The following is a 19097-nucleotide window of genomic DNA, read 5'->3' as shown; positions in this document are numbered from 1 at the left end:
TGAGGGGGAAAATTCTTCCACTCCCAGAAGATTGACAATGGGAAATGGCAAATACCAAGTCAGACTTAATGCTGATTGACTTGGGTGTAAGACCCACACAGGTGAAACTGGTTCTTGGGAATCTTGGAAGATTGCTCTTGCCTACCCTAGTTCCCCAAACTAATGACAGAAAATTGTGACCCAGAAGAAGACAGGCTTGATGCAGGTGTGTACTCAAGTAGTGTGAAACCATTTTTTGGCTGTATGTGCATAATAGCTGGCGTGTTTGTGAACATACCTTCTGAAATTTCAAAAAAAATTATCAATCCATATAATAGAGCATAAGCTTTTGGGGAGAGTCCAACTTCAGGAGCTCTTCCAAAGAGTCAATCTCTCTTTTTCAAGTAATTGAGGATACAATCATCACAACTAAAATGCTATTATTACAAACAGAGTGACATTATTTATGTTAGAAAATGAAATGGTACGTTTTTTTTTTCTCTCTTTTGCTGTGTTTTGTTGAATCCATAGCTGAAAGTACACAGTTAATTTTGTGACTGCCTTTCAACTTCCCTTAACGCTTGGCTGATTGGGACCAGAATCAAAAGGGGTGAAGGAAAAAGAGGCCCACCACAGATTGCTAACTAATTTCCTTTCACACCCGCCACACATATGTATTTGGGATAACAGGAAATCCTAATTAGAACAAAAACCTTCTGCCACACAGTAAGCTTATTCCTAAAATAAATAAAAACAATCTGGCATCTGTACTGGAAAAATGAGCTGTACTGTTGGGTTTTTCTTTCTGTTAAGTAGAGTTGTGTATGTTTGTGTGTGTGTATAAGTGGGCATAGCCACGTGGCTGCTTCTGTTCTGGTTTCTTTACATCTCTCTTTTTTCTTTTAAACTAAGCTTTATTGCTCACGAAAGCACAGGCCAGTAGTAATGATGAAAGCTGGGAAAGGGTTACCACACACATTCCTTTTCTAGGCATTTGGCTCCTTACAGCTTTCTAGATGTCTTCTTTCCCTATGATGCCCACACTTAGGCACTGTGATCCATTAGGATTTGGGTGATCTGTGTTAATGCTTATTGGTGAACAAAGAAACCACACTGGACTCTTGCTGAAAAACACTTGGTAGATTTCAGGTCCGTAAGAATGCTTGGACCTTGCTTTCCCATTCTCCAGTTTTACTAAATCTGCTATTTTTAGGTGAGAATTTGTTTTATCTTTTCTCCCACTGAGTTTTCAAGCAAAGCTTTGAATGTTTTGTGGTCCAGTGCTTGCGTTCAATCAGTTGCTCACTGCTGCAGGCCCCACATATAATAGACATTTGGGAAAAAGTTGGCCACAGTCCCACAACCAGTCAGTTCTCTTGATATTTAGAGGCCTGATGAGGAGAACATTTAGTTTTAGATTTCTACTGCACTTACCACTGTCCAGATCCACTAAGACCGATTCATGTAAAGTTTCTGCAGGGACGTGGTATGAAAAAGACATAGGGGCTTCCTTGACTGTCATCAGCATGGACAAAAGAAATGATACAATTGCCAAAAAAAAGGAAATGTAATCTTAGGATGCATCAGCACAGGCATATTACGTGTCACATGCAAAATGAATTCAACACTCCCTGGATTTCTGTATTGTGTTCCTCGAAATATCAGAAAATGGTTGTGTTTCATTCTCAGAAATTCACTGTAAGAAACTCAGACAAAATATAGCTTATTCAAAGGAGAGTGACCAGGATGTGGAAGGCATTGAAAACCAGATACTTGAGGCACAGTTGAAGGAATTGGTGGTGATTAGACTGAGTAAGACGAGACTTGGAGAAGAAGGGTAATATAATGACCATCTACAAATAAAATATTGATTTGGCTTGACCTTGTCTGATCCCAGAGGCCACTGCTCTTAAAGTATCTCCATGAGCTTTCTTTATCCCCATTGGTGGAAGGAAGGACTCCCCAGCCACACACTGGCTACCCTTAAGGAAGGTGTTTAAGCAGAGTGTGGACCACCTCTTGGTAGAGGCAGATGAGTAGCTGCTCCAAATGATTATTATGGTTCCTTCTGACCAGGAGTTTATATGATAATAATAGCTTGGGAACCATCCTTTATATAATACCAACTTTCCAGCATTAAAGATTGTTTCATTGTCATTGTGGCTACGTATTATGGACAGTAACTCATTAAGAGTAAGACTTAGACTGTCAGCTATTTACACAGAGAAGCACCAACTAAGTTGTGGTTTGGCCACCGATGGCTAAGCTGCTTGAAATCTAACCCAAACTACTGCTAGGTTCTGCTCATGCTAACCTTCCATTTAGCATTTACTGTGCAGCTGCAAATGATTTCAGCCTGCCATTTAGGAGTCTACAGAGTGGGATAACCTAGAGAGTTAATGACAGAAGGTTAGAACATCTTTTTTACAATTCCCATGATGTGTAAATGACCTTTCTCAAGGCCCTGGCCAAATCTAAGCCTCTGTACTACCCTACGTGATATTTTGAAAAATCAATCTATCATTATCCTTGATTTCGCAGGAGCCTTAAAGAACCTAATTTTATCCCAATAGGTGCATTGTGCCAATAATTTTTTACCACCAATATCTCTCCCTCAAATTAAAGAGGCTGATGAGTATTAACCACATTTTATAAAGAATGTTAACAGATGTTTGACACTGCAACTATAATGCATTAAAGTCCAAATTTAGTAATACATATTCCTTCCAAAAGTCCATAGTTCTTCCCTTTTGAAGACTGTCTGGGCTCCTCACTCATGGTGAGCTTAGGAGCCAAACTGTGCGGTAGAGACTTACTCAAGTAATACGCATTCACCCCCCTGTGCTGCTTCTGCCCCATCAGTCCTCAGGTGCTCCAGCTTCCGTCAGCACTGTTGCATTGCATCTGACCAGCAAGGGGAAGCTTTGTAAGTATTTCCATTACACCGTGTTGCCTCCAAGGCTTTTAGAAAGAAATCAGGTTCAAACCAAAAGTGGCAAATGACCTGAGGCTTGTATTACTGTCTGATTATGTCACCCTTTAATTCTTGTTTTAGAGTAGGGTGTTTGATACTCAAATGTAAGTATTTCCTCCTGGCTGGGTGGCTGACTCTCCATGTTTATGTTCACAGCACCCTGTGTACTGTGTAAATGTTGTTGGGACTCAGAATGCTCATAACCTCATCACTGTCTCCACTGATGGCAAAATGTGTTCCTGGAGCCTGGACATGCTCTCCACCCCACAGGTGGGTTTGTTTTCCCCGCCGCATAAAAACATCCTGGCTAAAAGAGATACCTGACTGATGGAACATAGACCCTAAAGGCTGAACTCTCAGATCCCGTAGGAGCACTGGAGAGAGGGGGCCTCCTTGCAGCAGTCTCCTCTTCAAGCCCAAACCCATTTCCTGTACCACACATCATGTAATTACTGTACTGCGCTAATCCATAGGTCAAGTGAAAATGAAGTAATCTATTTTAAAGCATAGGAATAATGGAAGTTGTCTGTGGTATGAATTATACTTATCCTACAGAATTGTTAAACAAGTGCAAACGAAGTTGGAGCTCCCTCATGGCACTTGCCTTGGAGCAAAGGCATCCTGGGAAATGAATCCTGGGAAAACAGAAATCCAAACCCTTGCTTGTATCCATAGCCTAGATGACTGCCTGTGTGTAGGAAGAATTTGTCAAACCATGTTTTGTCTTCTGGAATGTTTGTTAGTATGGCTCCTGCCATCCCTTGCTCAACAAATGAGAAGTCAAACATGAAAAAATGCCAGCGTTTCCAAACTGTTGCTGATTATAGTGATGGGAACCAAAGAGCAGGAGTGGAAGAGACCCACTGGGGGGAGGCATCTTGAGGCCATTTCAGAATATGCATGTGTATACATTCACGCAAGAAGACACGCACACACAAACGCACTCTTTTCACATTTCTTTGTGGGGGAAAGACAGTACACTATGCTCCAATGAAAAACACAGGGAAGAGTTTATTGTTAAACCTTTGACAAAAATATGAGGAAACATCAAGAAAATTATAAAAGATATCTAGGAAATAATTCTCAATTTTAACATTCTTTATTCCCTTTCCTGGAATAACGGTCCTAGAAAGTCTCACAACTCCATAAGATATTCAGAAGATAAGGTAACATAAGGAAATGTGGAAAACATAAAGAGCCTCCCATAAGTCTCCACAAAATACAGATGTAGAGAATACTGAGACGAACTAAGTTCTTTCTATAATTCGTGGGGGGGAGAAAAAACAGAGAGCTAATAAGCTCCTTGCAGTTTAAGTTCCTCTGTTTTTGCTTATCTTTAACATTATAAAAGTTGGGAGTAGTGTATGGGTATTTTATGGCTTTGTCTTAAAATTCTCAGCAATATGTTGTTTTCTTTTAAAAGCATAAAGATGAAAGATATAATAGTGGACCCTCTAATTAGGAATTTTTAATTGCCCATTTTGCTTATTAAATGTGCATTTGTTTAGGTTAAAACCAGTCATACAGGGGCTACAAGACTGTTTTTATTGGTTTTAGCACACCCACAGACTCCAGTCTCTGTGCAGAGACTGAGAGCTTCACGGCGTGGCCATAGGCGGCAGACAGACATGGGAGCATCCGACAGTTGCCCTGGTCCCTTTCTTTCCCAAGTGGGAGACCAAGAGAGTGTGATTTCCCTCCTGCTGATGTGGGTGATGGAGCAGAGCATTGGCCAGTCCTGTTTCTGTATTATATGGTCATGGTGTCTCCTCTCTAATGCACACGCTTATGAGTAGATCTCACAAACTGCAAGCCCATCATGTGACCACATGGTCAGCCTACCCAGACTATTAGCTTGGGCTTCCAATTATGGACTCCTTGGCTAAGATGACCCGGGTTATTTGCACAAAAACAGACTAAACTCCCAAGCAATCCTCATGACATGATCCCCTGGAATGATTTTAAAAAATGACTTAGGTGCACAAAGTAGGCTGTTTGATATAAGCAGCCAGAAACAGTCAGGAATGTTAGTTATATTCGATAATCTTTACTGTCGTGAAACTTAATTCAGCAGAATGTCTTTTAAAATACTCTTTAATTTCTGATTCTGAAAATCATTTTAGATAAAATACTCTCATTTACTATCATAAAGACTTTTTTAAATACCATTCTTTGCAGACTCACAGCCTATACACCCAATGGCTGCCTTCATGAAATCTGGTCCCTGTTGAAATATGTTTTTTATGACCTGAGTGACAACTTTCTGGTTTTAGTCCATGGGCACACACTCCTACTTTGACAAATGCGCATAGTACATCTGATATTAATACTTGTGCATTCTCACAAACAATGGATTTTGAAAATGTTTGTAAATACAAGGGTATTGTGTGTTTTATTAAAGCCTGGGGTTGATAATTGTAACCATTACAGTATTATCTTTAGTTTCTGCACCATTTGTTTCAAAATTCTCACCTGTCATCTCCACCTGACTTTGGTGGGAGCTGATGAAACCCAGCCAGCCTGTGACCAGAGATACACAGAAGCACGGATGTCGGGGCAGGAAAGCCTGGTTTCTGGCACCACTGGGGTCTTTTGTAACGCTGTATGAAAAGCAAACAGACGCTTTAGCCAGATGATTTTTCCATGCTGTCTTTGGCATGGCAGGGAGTTGACAGAGGGAATGTAACCACTCCGTGTTTTGGTAGGAGAGCATGGAGCTGGTGTACAATAAGTCCAAGCCAGTGGCTGTTACTGGAATGGCTTTCCCGACGGGAGACGTCAATAACTTCGTGGTTGGCAGTGAGGAAGGGACAGTCTACACGGCCTGTCGTCATGGAAGGTGATTTTCTGTTTTCTTACCGATGAAGTGTTGCTTATTTATGAAAGTCTGTTATCACACCCTGGATTATAACCACCTTGTATTACGAGAAAGGCATTTCTGAGGAAATGCAGAGCACCCCTCAGGTCTGCCCTGTCTGCGCTGGTCATTAGGTATTATAAGTCTTCGATGGTTTGGCTGTCTTGAGAAAAAAGGCCCAAGCTTCTTATATCACATAAGACCCTTGACTTTCTGCCCCTATAAGCTGCATCCTTCAGACTCCAGCCACACACCCATCAGAGATAATAATCCCCAAATATTGCTCATCCCACCGCACCTCCATGAGTTTGTATATTCAGTTTCTTCCACTGGCTCTGGCATTTGTCTCTTCTTGGCCTGCTTAATTCTTCCACATCCTTCAGGAGTCAGCATAGAGATCACTCTACAGTGAAGCCTCTCCTGACTCACTTGGACAAAGAAAATCATTCCTTCCCATATGATTGCATTGAACGTTCATTCCTTTTATTCATTTATTCTTGCAAGGAGTATTGACCAAGAACCTCACATGTGTCAGGCACCATCACACAGGGAGCAGCAAGGAACAAACAGACCCAGAGTTCCTGTCCTGCTTGAGGGTAAAAGAAAATAAACTAGTAAACAAGGACATTTATGGTTTCAGATAAGCACTATGGAGATAATTAAAGTAGAATAAGTGAGCTAGGCCTCAGAATGTCAGAAAGTTGTCTTTTATATTATTTTATATTTGCTTCTACAAAAGCATTATCACATTTTATTTCAACTATTCATCCATCTGCCACTTTTCCCTTACTAAGCTATTTCCATTTCATCATTAATTCCCTGCCTGTTGCCTGGCACATAGTGAGTGAGGAGCTCAAAATCTATATGGGGAATAAAGAAATAATAATATCCAAATAATATAAAGAAGTGCCTTAGAGCCCTTCTACTCAGAGGCTGGAATAGTATGAACTATAGAAGCCACTTTGAAGTTTCCAGGTGACAAGAACTCTACCTTGATTGAGAGATGGGCAAATGCCCCTGGAAAATCATCAGGATAAAGTAGAATCCAATAATTTAGACTAGATTACAAAATTGTATGCAAGACTTAGCAAGTGGGCTCACATCTTTCAAAGGTTCACTGTGTTCACATTGGTGCTTAATTTCTGTTTCACTTTAGTAGTTCTAATTCAATTGATTTTTCATCTCTTGCACTCACCTCAGGCTATTAAGATTTAATGAGAAATCAGAGGTTGCTCCAAGGTTATACTCCTGTGTTCTGTGATTGATAGAAGTAACAAGTATCCACAGCTAGCTATGTCATTTTTCCAGTCAGACAATATGAGTTGTGATGTGATGTTCAACTGTTCTGCACATAGAAACGTGCAGAATTTTCCCCCTCACACTACTTAAAGATGACTAGGGAGATATGTCTCATAGTTTCATGCCCAGTGTTCCTATTTCATAAAAACTGGCTAAAACCACACATTAAAGTTTTATGAAAACATGAAAGGATCTGAGAATGTTGTGCATTCATGCAAATGTTCACTGCATGCCTACTTTGAGCAAAGTGCAGTCGCTAGATGTTGCCAGGCATGCTGACATCATTTAAACCCAGTTCCTGTCTTCAAAAAACTAATGATTATGGGAAAGGCAAACACACAAATATCTGCTCTACAGGTAGAATGTCATAAGTGGAATGAGGGAGGCACGGAGAGTGCAGAGGGCCACATGTGGAGTCACAGCTTTATCTACACATTTATTAGAATCAATAGGGCATAGGTTCAATTGACTTAATCCAGGACCTTAATTATCTGTAAAGAACATGCTCACTGATAACTTTAAGATTTTTTTTTAAATCTCTAATGTGAATAACCTTTTACCTGATGAATATCTCTGTTCTGTAGCTATTGTCCCTTTTGAAGCACAATCAGATTATGCACGGTGGTTAAAAAGAAGAGTGCCTAAAGTACAAACCACAGATCTTTTTACAGCAAGATTGATTTGGCTTTTACATTGGTCCATCCATCTGAAATATAAAATACAAATCTTAGTAAAGTTGTAAAGTAGCAGGCATTTGGCTTCATAGTAATTTTAAGTAGGTTGTCCAGGGCTACGCGGGAGAGGTGAGAGGTTTCTATTTTTCACCTAACATAGAGAAGGTGCAAATCCACTTCCATAAATTAAATAAGGTCCTCATTTTGCACCCTATAAACCCTTTCAGGATGCTGTTAAGAGCAAGTGGAGTCTCACCAGGGGCCACTTCAAAGATCAGTTCCTCGTATTCTTTAGAACAAATTTAAATGATCATGTGTGGAACTGCTGTTAGCAGTTTCACTGGGCATAATTTTTGAGTGCCTGTTACACGAACACACACTGCAGCACTTTGCTCATGATTTCACATTTTGCTCAGCGCATTGACATGTACTGGTGCTCCAGAAACCCAAATGTTTTAATAACCCAATTCATTTTTACTCTTAGTGCCATAACATTTAGATTCCACAGTCCCTAAGCATTTGTCATATTTATAACCTCTTGCACATGGATTTTTAAAATACAGCATTTTGGCATATTTTCTAATTGGCTATGATTGCATGCAGACTATTGCGCGATAATAGGAGCCTGGAACTAATCCCAGCTTAGTTAAATAAGTGATGTATGTCTGTGGATAACTTTCAAAATGTGTATCACTATTTCTCAAATGTGCTTCTGTTGGGAAAACAAAAGGCAAAAGTTTGTCTCTTTTCCTTCTCTGTTTCTTTCAACAAATACTTATTGAACACTTACTATATTCTGAACACTTGGCATCCAGAAGAATAAGGCACCAGCCCTGAAGGATTTTACATTTAGGGGATTCAAGAATCTCTCTTCCGCTTTCAATGAAAACATCATTTTCTCCATTTATATTCAAGTTATGCCTATTATTTTATGGCGGCAAGCGTTTCCACAAAGCATTATGTTTGCAGGTATGTCAACATAAGAAGTGTTCTTGAAAGGATAGTGTTCTTGAAAGGATAAACGTGTGTATACAAGGAGGTACGGAGTTTTGTCGCCAGTTGGCTGACCAAAAGGAGTTAAAATAGAAGGTGTGCCAAATGCCAACAGAAGAATAGAAGAGTCTTATAAATATGAAAACTTCTGAGATCTAAGTATATATGTTTTCCATCAAAGTAGCTGCATCAACCATGATAGGGTTTGAGGAACTCCTGGAAAAATATTAAGTGGTAAAATTGGTATTAAATTCTGAAGATTAAAATAATCCTGTTGGCCCATATTGTTTTTAATCACCGAAAGTAGTCTAGCATATTATTTCTCTCAAGATAACTATGAAAGTGGTTTCAATTTTGATGGTTTATGGTTCTTCTTGTATATTATGGAGAACTAATCATGCAAAGACCAATTTGTCTTTTTAAAGCAATCACTGCTCTGCAAAGGTCACTGAAATCTGCTCATGTGTGGTCTTCCTGCAGCAAAGCAGGGATTGGTGAGGTCTTCGAAGGTCACCAAGGGCCAGTGACAGGAATTAACTGCCACATGGCGGTGGGCCCAATCGACTTTTCGCACCTGTTTGTCACGTCATCCTTTGACTGGACTGTCAAGCTGTGGACCACAAAGGTAAGAATACTTTGACTTAAAATCTCAGGTAATACATAAGTGAGGAGGACAATTTTTGTTTCCAGGGTGGTTGGGGAACCAGGGGTTGTGGGGAACCTGAGTCTCTTCCAAATGAAGATCTACATTAAAAATCTACAACCTGCTAGTGAGCTCCATCTGCCTCAGAGGTAGTTCAGGCTCACTTTCTCAGTCCATTTTATTTACTTTAAAATATTTAGGTAATACCTGAAACACTCTAATTGTAAAAAGTTCAAACAATTCAGACAATGAGAAAACCAAAATCCTGCTTCATCAACACTAACCCTGCCCACAACATCTCCTTCATTGCCCGCCATCCCAGGCCTCTCCCCAGCAGTAACCTCTGCACAGTTTAGGGCTGACTGTCAGGAACTCTGCAGCACTTTGTACCTTTGGGAATATATGACTTGGGGCTTAGGGTTTTTTGTTTGTGTTTTTTTTGGTGGGAGGGGGGATTCTTTGCTTTATTTTTTTTGAGTCTTTGGAGGTTCTAAGCTAGTAAATGGCACTCTATTATTTGTACTTTCAAAGGTAATTCTGATCATGTTTGGGAGCAAGAAAAGGAATGACCTAAAAGGAATGTGCAGTAGTACAGGGGAGAAAAGATAGTGGCTTAGATCAGTAGTTTGGGATGGAGAAAAGTAGGTGGATTTGAGGATCATTTATGAGGTAAAAACCACAGGAATTGGTGATTGACTAGATACAAGGATGGTGAAAGAGGGCTTCATCAGGAAAAAAACCAGGTTTATGACTATGGCAGTTGGCCATTTGTGGAAGCATTCACTGTGCTAGAGAACCGCAGAGGAAAGCTGTGCTGGTGAAGCATGTTGCACAGGTCTCATTTAAGGTTCCTGGGAGGCACAATTCACAGTCTCCATTAGGCAGTTTGACATGTGGGACAGAAGTGGAGGGCTCTGGGCTACAAGTACACACTTAGTAGCAGTCAGAGTACAATGATTATACAGTTGAAAGAGTGAATCTTAAAACAAGAGCTAAGATACAATCCAAAGAAAGAGGTACATTTAGGAAATAAACAGGAGAAATGGAGTTGAAAAGGAGATTAAAAAGTAACAACCCAAGAAACAGGAAAAAAAAATGAAATTATTTTGTGTGTGGCTTCCTGGGTATTAATGTAAAGGGACTATGCTGAGGATAAAATTAGCTCTTACATGTATGAAAAAAACTCATTTATAAGAGAAATTCAAACTAAAATCAAGTTGAGAAATTTCTTTTTCAACAATTGGACTGCAAAACTCCAAGACAACATACTCTGTGATGAAGCTGAAAGGAACCGGCCATTCTCATACATTGCCATGGGAAATGTAAAATGTACAATACTGTGGAGGAGAGCCTGGCAATTTCTAAAAACAATACATGCATATTTGCTCATTGACAGAGCAATTCTCACTTTGAGGAATCTATGCCAAAGACAGACTAGGAAAAGTAAGAAAAAGATGTATGCAGAAAGTTGTCCATTAAAGACTACTTTGAATAGCAAAAAATGGAAACAACCGAACAGTCCATCAGTAGGGCTCTGAACAAATTAAATGCATGGTCCGTCCACATGAGAGAGGACTGCACAAGTGTGGGAAGAAATAAAGATGTCTACGTACTACTATGGAGTCATCTCTAGAATGTATTTTGAAATGAGAAAAGAAAAGTGGAGAGAAGTGTAAATGGTATGTTCTCCCTGTTTAGTATTTATGTATGTATTTTTAAAGGTTGGAGAAAGAAGGCACACACGTAAAATTATTACTTGTAGGGAGGCAGGAGGCTGAAAGAAACAAAGGTAATAGCCATATTTCTTTAAATATACCTTGCTCATACATGTGCCTTGGGAACCATGTATATATTTCATGTAGTTTTAAAACAAAATAAAATAAATGTTCAAATTGGTTCCTAAAAAATTTTAAAGTAACGTGAAACTAATCAATCTGACTGTGGTTCAAACTGGAGGCAAAACCTTACAATATGGAAAAATTCTAAGGGACTTTTAAACCCTGAATTTTGACTATACATTCTAAAAGGGATACAGTTTAAGGATTTGAAAGGACTCCTAAAAACATCTTTAACTACTTCTGGTATTCCTGTTGGTGGTGATTGTATTGTTAGTCTTACTCTGATACTGTTGTATCTTGAGGTAAATAAAGTGACTGTGTTTGTTTCATTGAGAATTGATATTAGCTGGGTTGAAAGGAGATACAAATGCACAAAATAAAAACTCCATAGTAACCCTGAATTTGAGTTGGATATATCAGTAACAACTCATGGTGTGTGTTACCTGAAAATTTAAGTGACTACATGTTCATAGCACTATCTACCAAAAAGTCTAGAAACAATGACCAGTTCAGCAGTGGCACTCCTGGTGTCCAGACTGGGCTCTGTAAATACTAATTCCACTTAAAAAAAAACAGAGATCCTGGAAGTTATTACTGACTTGGAGCTGAAACTGTACAAAATAAGCCTGAAATACATCATCATAATAGAAAGCAAGGAGGCTCCCAGCCCTGCACGTTTCTTGCCAAAGGACTTGGAAGCCAGGTTGAATAGGCTTCTGCTGGCCAAAGAATATCAATAAAGCTAATAGATTCATGGATTAATAACAATGAAAAAAGGAAAAAAAAAAACCTCTTGGTCATATTTGGAAAACACTAGAGACACCAACTCATTATTCTGGAAACCGATAAGGAAAGGAAAGAGTCAAACATTTATTCTGTCATCTCTGTATGATTTATACTTCAGGATTACTAAATAATTGATGAGGGATGTTTTTCTTTATAGAAATATTCCAGCTAATATAAGAAGAAGAAATGATAGTATTTGAATATCACTATTTCGTATCCCCTAATGGCCTAGGTAATGATAATTGCTGATAACATCATAAAAATAGAAACATTTACGATTAGCACACATAATGTTGGGGGGGGCACGGGGAAGGCAGTATAGCACAGAGAAGATAAGTAAGTGACTCTGTAGCATCTTACTGCACTGATGGACAGTGACTGTAATGGGGTATGTGGTGGGGACTTGATAATGGGGGCAATCTAGTAACCAAAATGTTGCTCATGTAATTGTACATTAATGATAACAAAATAAAAAAAATAGAAACAACATTCATAACAATACCACCTTTGAAGTAGGCTTGCCCCCCAAATTGAATCCAAATCTTATCAACCCACCATATCTCTGAATTTAGAGGCAATGGGAGGTACAGATGCCAAATGTTAAAGAATGCCACAGGGTGGGAATCAGTCAAATCCAGACTGTGGGGGAGTATCTAGGATAGCTGATCTCATTTCTGCAACAAAACCAAACTTTTTTTTTTCAAAGGAAAAATAGAACTGGAGATGGAAACTATGTATCAAAACAAAATAGAATGAAACAAAACTTGAAGACATGTCAGCCAACCTCAAAATGTGGATTCCTATTTAGATCTTGATTCAAACAAACAACCTATTAAAAAATTAGAAGGCTCTTAGGCAAATGTGAAAATTGACTGGATGTTTGATGACATTTATGAATTATTATTTTTAGGTGTGATAATATTTTGATCTTTTTAAGTGGTTTTATCTTTTTAGAGATGCACACTGAATTATTTATAGAAGAAATCATGATATCTGGAATTAGCTTCAAAAAAATCAGTTGCTAAGGGGAAAGCTTATGGATATAGATGAGTAAGATTGTTCCTGTATTGGCAAATATTGAATATGTTTGAAATTTTCTATAAAAAAATAAGTTCTGTAATTTAAAAAAAGGAAAGGGGGGAGTGATTAGCAATAACTAATACTTCAGAGACTTAAGTAATATAAAGACTGAAACGTGTCCATTTTGTGTAGCAACTCCACTGGTGGCTGTGTTAAGTACAGCCCCTTGGGGTGCATTGAGAATGGGACACAAATAACAATGGGTAAAGGAAAGAAGGGAAAGCAAAAAAGCACTGGAGAAAAGCTGAGAAGTTTAGCTATGAGGAGAGGAGGAGGTGGGAAAAGCAGTTGTGTTTTTTTTCTGTCCTTTTTTTTTTTTTGAGATTGTAGCGATTCTTGAGGATGTTGCTATGATGGAAGAGTCAGTAAAAAAAAAAAAATTTTTTCTACCTTTATCTTGCATCTACCTACCACTTCAGCATTTTATTAAAAATAATAATAATAATAAGGGAGAAATGTGGGATTCACATATAAATCAAGTATAAAAATCAAACAAATATTCATATTTGACCTGATTGTTTATAGTTCATGATGCGTGATCAAAACCGAAAGTTTCTGTGATGACTGCCCTTGCACTGTTCACCATGTAAGAACTTATTCACTATGTAAGAATTTGTTCACCATGTAAGAACTTGTTCATTATGCTTCAGAAGATTGGAGACTGTTGAGAATTAGTCTTGGGGTTGATTAATGATTGTGCATTGAGTCCCCTATACAGAATTTTATTGTTGTTAACAACCATTTGATCAATAAATATGAGAGATGCCCTCTCAAAAAATAAATAAATAAAATAACTAAAAAAAAAAAGAGTAGGAAATCTAAATGTATAAGACAGAGAAAGGGCCCTGAAAATGCTGAAATGAATGGGCTGCATAGCATGGGCAGAGCATTAATTTTAAATTTGGGCTGTGTCATGTTGTAGCAAGAGAACTGGGAAGGATGGGAACAAAGACTCACAAATGTGCAGGTTTGGTGAATGAAAGTAGAGAGAACTCTCATGTGATGCTGCTTTCATAGTGAAGTAGGAGGTAAAATACTGTACTGAGTGGGAAGTGGAGGAACTGAAGGGAGCAGGTCTGGGCTGGTTACAGAAGAACTGGAAGAGCTGATTAGGGAAACAGACTCTGCATGTGTGGGGGAGCCGCTTGAGTGGAGACCAGAATGCTTTAGTGGCATCAGTCAGCCTCCGTGAGAGCTTAGCAGCACAGATCTGGACAAGAATGATGGGGACAATTAGATAGATTCTGGGCTGGAATGTTACCAGAATGTGATAGGACAATGGAATGTGGGACATGGAGATAAGGACAAGAGAGTGCTTGATGTTAGAGACGAAGGACTCTAAGCTGGAGCAGAAAGGAAATGTAAACAGGCAAGAGAAGGTAATGGAGCAGGGGATGGGAGCCTCTAGAAGATCAGAGATGAGCCATGAAGAAAGTAATTGAGTAAGAGAATTAGTAAAATGGAGATTATTGTTAGAAAGTGGTTGTTCGGATTTAGTAATTCTCAACTGAAATAATTCTCAGTGATTAAAAAAAAGATCCAGGATATAGTCATGACTATATCTAAAGTCAAATGAAGGTTGAAGTTCACAGGAGCTGAGGGGTCATGGAAATAAGAAGTCAAGGTGCTTGTGTGCAGTGGGCTTTGAAGTGGGCCGGATAAAGGCAAGACCAGGAGAGAAAAGGAGACAGTAATCCCAGTGCTAAAGCCTTCGACAAATTAGGTAGAGAGATCAAAAGAAGTAAAGGATGCAACAGAGAAACGGCCTAAACTTAAAAGAGGTGGGAGGGCTGAGCCCTGGAGAGCACGTAAAAAGCTGACCGTCTCGCTCTTCTGAAACAGAACACGTGATAATGAACACTTTCTGCTTGAGGAGATGTCAGGGGAGGTGGTGAGCTTGTGGGAGAGGGAGGATTCCACTGAGATAGGCAGTAGTGGGAACTTACCATGAGAAGGCTGAGAATAGACGCAAATGAGTCTATCATGAAATGGGAGACCCAGGAGGCGTGGGGGAAACATCTGGAAAGGAGGCAAGCAGAGAGTGGTTGGTTCAGGTGAAATAAGTACTAATAGAGATTTTTAGAAAATGCTATGAGACCACCAAAAAATGGGGAGATGCAAAAAAAAAAAAGGGAGGGACTTGGAATTCCACACAGAATGCTAATTTTTGCAAATTCTAGTGAGGATGGCATGAAGGGACTAGATGACTAGAACGTATCACATTGCCTCCCCTCCAGCCCCACAACACCAAGGCTCATCTTTAGGTCACAAGCAGGGAAGGCCTTTGTTGAGGAGTTTACCTGATGGAGGCTGCGTCCAGGCAGCTGAATCAATAAGTGAGCAGCCGTGCTCCATGTATGGCTGGAAGGCAGGGATCCACATAGGAAATGGCATGGAATGAGGCCCAAAAGATGGGTCTGAACTGGATTGGGTAGATTTATATTTATTTTATAAAGCATGACTAGTCATTTTAGGAATGAATTAATCAAATTTAATATTAGAGAGTTTTCTATGGCGTATGAATTTGCAGGAATGGGGAGGGGGGCAAAACCAACATTAACTGAGGTCATACTGTGTGCCAGGCATTGTGCTAAATGTGTTACATACATTAGCCTATTATGTTCTCACAGTAAACTTATGAGTAGATAATATTATCCCATTTTATAGAAGAAGAAGTATGCATAAGAGAGCTTAAATAACCTGTTTGATATGTTTAGTGAGAAGGTGGGGAAACTGGGATCCAAACCCAGATTTGTGTGACCCCAAAACCGTATCCTTTCTCACAATAGCATGCTAAGCCTAGAGGCAGGAAATCCAGTTAGAAGGCTACTTTGACCATCCACGTGAGAGCCAGAATTTTGGCAGTGACAGGGACAGTGAGCATGTGGGGGCCAATACAAGTCTGAGAGAGAAAACCAAAGCAGATGTAGTGCACAGCTGACCTGAGAGCAGAGTCAATGCTGATTTGAGTATCTCTGCCGCAGGCATCTGAGTGGAGGGATGGCGGTGCCGGCAACCGAGAAGGGAAATAAAAGAGAAGGAGCAGGCTAGGGTTGGGGATAGAAAATTAGCAGTGTAGGGCACGCTCCAAAGGAGGTGCCTGGAAATTCCTAATAGGTAATTGAAAATACTGGAACTCGGGGACAAGAGTAGAGTTAAAAATACAGATATGGCAGTGATCTGCATTAGTCAGTCGTTTATTCCAAGCGAGAAAATTATGAGTAAAATGCGAATTGAAGAGGACATTGATGCAAACTTGGAGCTGCTGAGGCTGGTGGTGGGAAGGAACATACAGATGGAAAAAGCAAAAAGAGGGTGGCATTGCCCTCAGTGAGCAATTTCAGGGGAGTAATGGGGACAGATTGGGGTGGTTACCAAGCAAGCAGAGAGGACAGTGGACACAGAAAACAGAGACTGCTCTTTCAGACACTAGGCTGTGAACTGAGACAGAGAGGTGGCGAGCAGGGAAAGCTGGGCCAAGGAAGGATTTGGTTATTATACTTTGTGAGACACTTGAGCCTGTTGGTGGCCTGATGAGAAGGAGTCAGTAAAATGTGTAAACTGAAAGTAAGGGATATGAAAAACTGAGAATGATGATCTCATGTACTCTTGTGGCGTCGGGGTGGGGAGAAGAGGTGGAACACCACTAAGGATGGATAAAAAGGTCTGTGGAGGGGTTTAGCTATGTAAGGGGAAGCAGAGGATGAGAAAAGGACCTTATTTTTCTGGTGAAGTCAGAGGCACACATACCTGCTAACAGCGTTGGGAACTGGGATGTGGTAGTGAGAAGAGGGAGGTTCAGACCAGGTCCTGCAGGGATGGAACAGGGCTCTAACTCGAGGGGATGTCTGAACTGCACTGATTTGAGTACCAGCCGGGGCTAAATACCAAAGCAACATTTCATAGGTGATGTCTAATTCGAATTTTAACGAGTGCCAGGAGTTGTGTAAAACTGCCACTGTTGAATCTCTTGGTCTTCAGAAGCCTCCTGAATCTGCCATTCGAAGCTGTCCACAGCCTGTCTCCAACTTACCATGGCAGGTCTGTGAATTCATGTGTGGGTGATAACATCACTTACTACAATTCCAAACAAAGGGTTCTCAAAGTGTGAGCCCTTCATTGTCATGGAACTTAATTAGAAATATATATTATCTAGGCCCCACCCCGGACCTTCTGCATCAAAAACTCTCGGCATGGGACCTGACCATCTGTGTTTGAATAAATAAGCCCTCCAGGTGGTTCTGATGCTGCTGAAGTCTGAAGAGCCCTCCGCTAAGCCAACGTCAAGTTCTGCTTCCAACTCCCCATCCACAGAGCTGGTAGGGGCCAGTTATTTTGAGGGGTCTGTCCTTTCTCCTCAGGGTTGTGTTGAGAACTGAGAGCTAGTTCAGGATTCAGGCAGGAGAATGAAAATCACTGTCCCACCCCTAACCAAGTTCCCTGATATAATTAATGCCCAGCCTGTGCTGGCAAGGGGTTTATACTGTGAATACCTTTGAAGCCCCAAACTAACCTTTCATAGTGATGTGCTGGGAACAGTGGTTATACATGAGACTCTAGACAACATTGGCTAGTGTCTTTCTCCTCCTCCAAAATTGAACATATGTAAAATTTAAAGAAAATGGTGGCAAAATCCAAAATTACTAGTCATTTCTGCAAAACTGTGAGTGAAAATAACCTTTATCTTCATGTAAAGGGCAAAGTGAAAATATAAATACTGTTTTGAAAATACTGGAAATCCAGGCTTTTGGTTTTTCTCATTCTTATTGACAGTGAGAACTTTCAGAAAGGTGTAGAACAGAAAAATGAGATGGGTAATTATTTCTCAGTCCTTCTGACAATTGTGTTTACCTTAGTAATTGTTATTTTAAGCACCTGGAGTAACTTGGAGTCATTTGATCATTTAAACAAAGGTGAATAAGGTCATGGTGATGCCCTATCAGAAAACTGAGTGATACTGTGACATTTAAGATTATGTCTTAGTTTGTCTGGACTGCTATAATGAAATACCACAGACTGGGTGGCTTGTTTCTCACAGTTCTGGACGTTGGGAAGCCCAACATCAGGGTGCCACCATGTTCGTGTTCTGTGAGGTCCCTCGTCCTGGTTCATAGTTCACACTTCTCGTGTGGTGGAACAGGCCATGGAGCTCTGTGGGGTCTCTTGTATAAGGCGCTAATCCTATTCATCTTTGGGGATTAGAATCTCAACAACTGAATCTTTTGGGGTGGGGGAGGTGGGGGGACAAATACTCAGAACATAGCAGATTGCAAATTAAATAACATAAGAAAATCCATAAAATTGTAGGATGGGTTGATGTTAAGCGATAAAACATTGAACTAGTAAGAAATCAAAGTTAAAAATGGCTTTAATATAATACTTTGTATATAAAAATATGTGTAGCTTAAAAAAGATTTTTCCCTCTCTAAAAAAAAAAGCTAAAAGGCAAACCTAACAGGAGAATTTGACAACTCAGACATGCATTTTGTACATTCTACTGACCAAGAACTCACATTTCTAAAACAAAGTAAAATATTAGGAAAGAAAATTTGTATTTCAGGGGAGAATGTTATGCTGATATTAGCACACTGAGTGAAATAAATCTCATCTGGGAGCTTGAAGCAAAGTCCATATCCACTCACTTTGCATAAGTAATGTGAATGCCAAAGAGACAATAGCATTTCACACATTTTTAGAAAGAGAGAAGCTCTGATTTTTAAAGATGAAGACTAAAAAATAAAATTTATCTACATAAGATTTTAGAAATATTATAGTTAAGTGAAAGAGCTTATTTAGAGAAAATGCAGATATTGTCAATTATTTTTGTGATTTGAAAAATTAATATTACCATTCACTTTGTATATGGCTTAATTTAAGTTTTCCTTGAAGACTGGAAAGACTAAATTTTTGAATTGGGCAAGACTAAAGGAAGAACATAATACTGCGTGGTTTGTTTTTTTTTTGGAGATTTGAG

The 19097-nt window shown here is 39.6% G+C and overlaps 1 protein-coding gene across 8 annotated transcripts in view; it reads left to right on the top strand.

The window, feature by feature from the left end:
- The window catches only part of DYNC1I1 (dynein cytoplasmic 1 intermediate chain 1), a 291719-nt gene that overhangs the window by 227109 nt on the left and 45513 nt on the right, over nt 1-19097 (top strand). For all 8 annotated transcript variants that reach the window (XM_073238805.1, XM_037019889.2, XM_037019888.2 and 5 more), the window contains 3 exons: nt 3110-3223; nt 5659-5792; nt 9257-9401. In XM_073238805.1, the coding sequence (XP_073094906.1) occupies nt 3110-3223; nt 5659-5792; nt 9257-9401 (393 nt within the window). The remainder of the gene's footprint in view (nt 1-3109; nt 3224-5658; nt 5793-9256; nt 9402-19097) is intronic.

The sequence above is a fragment of the Manis javanica genome, chromosome 6 (assembly GCF_040802235.1).
Source record: "Manis javanica isolate MJ-LG chromosome 6, MJ_LKY, whole genome shotgun sequence".
In the NCBI taxonomy this organism is placed as follows: Eukaryota; Metazoa; Chordata; class Mammalia; order Pholidota; family Manidae; genus Manis; species Manis javanica.
The sequence above is the reverse complement of the archived record's forward strand: the minus strand, read 5'-3'. Positions and strand labels throughout refer to the sequence as shown.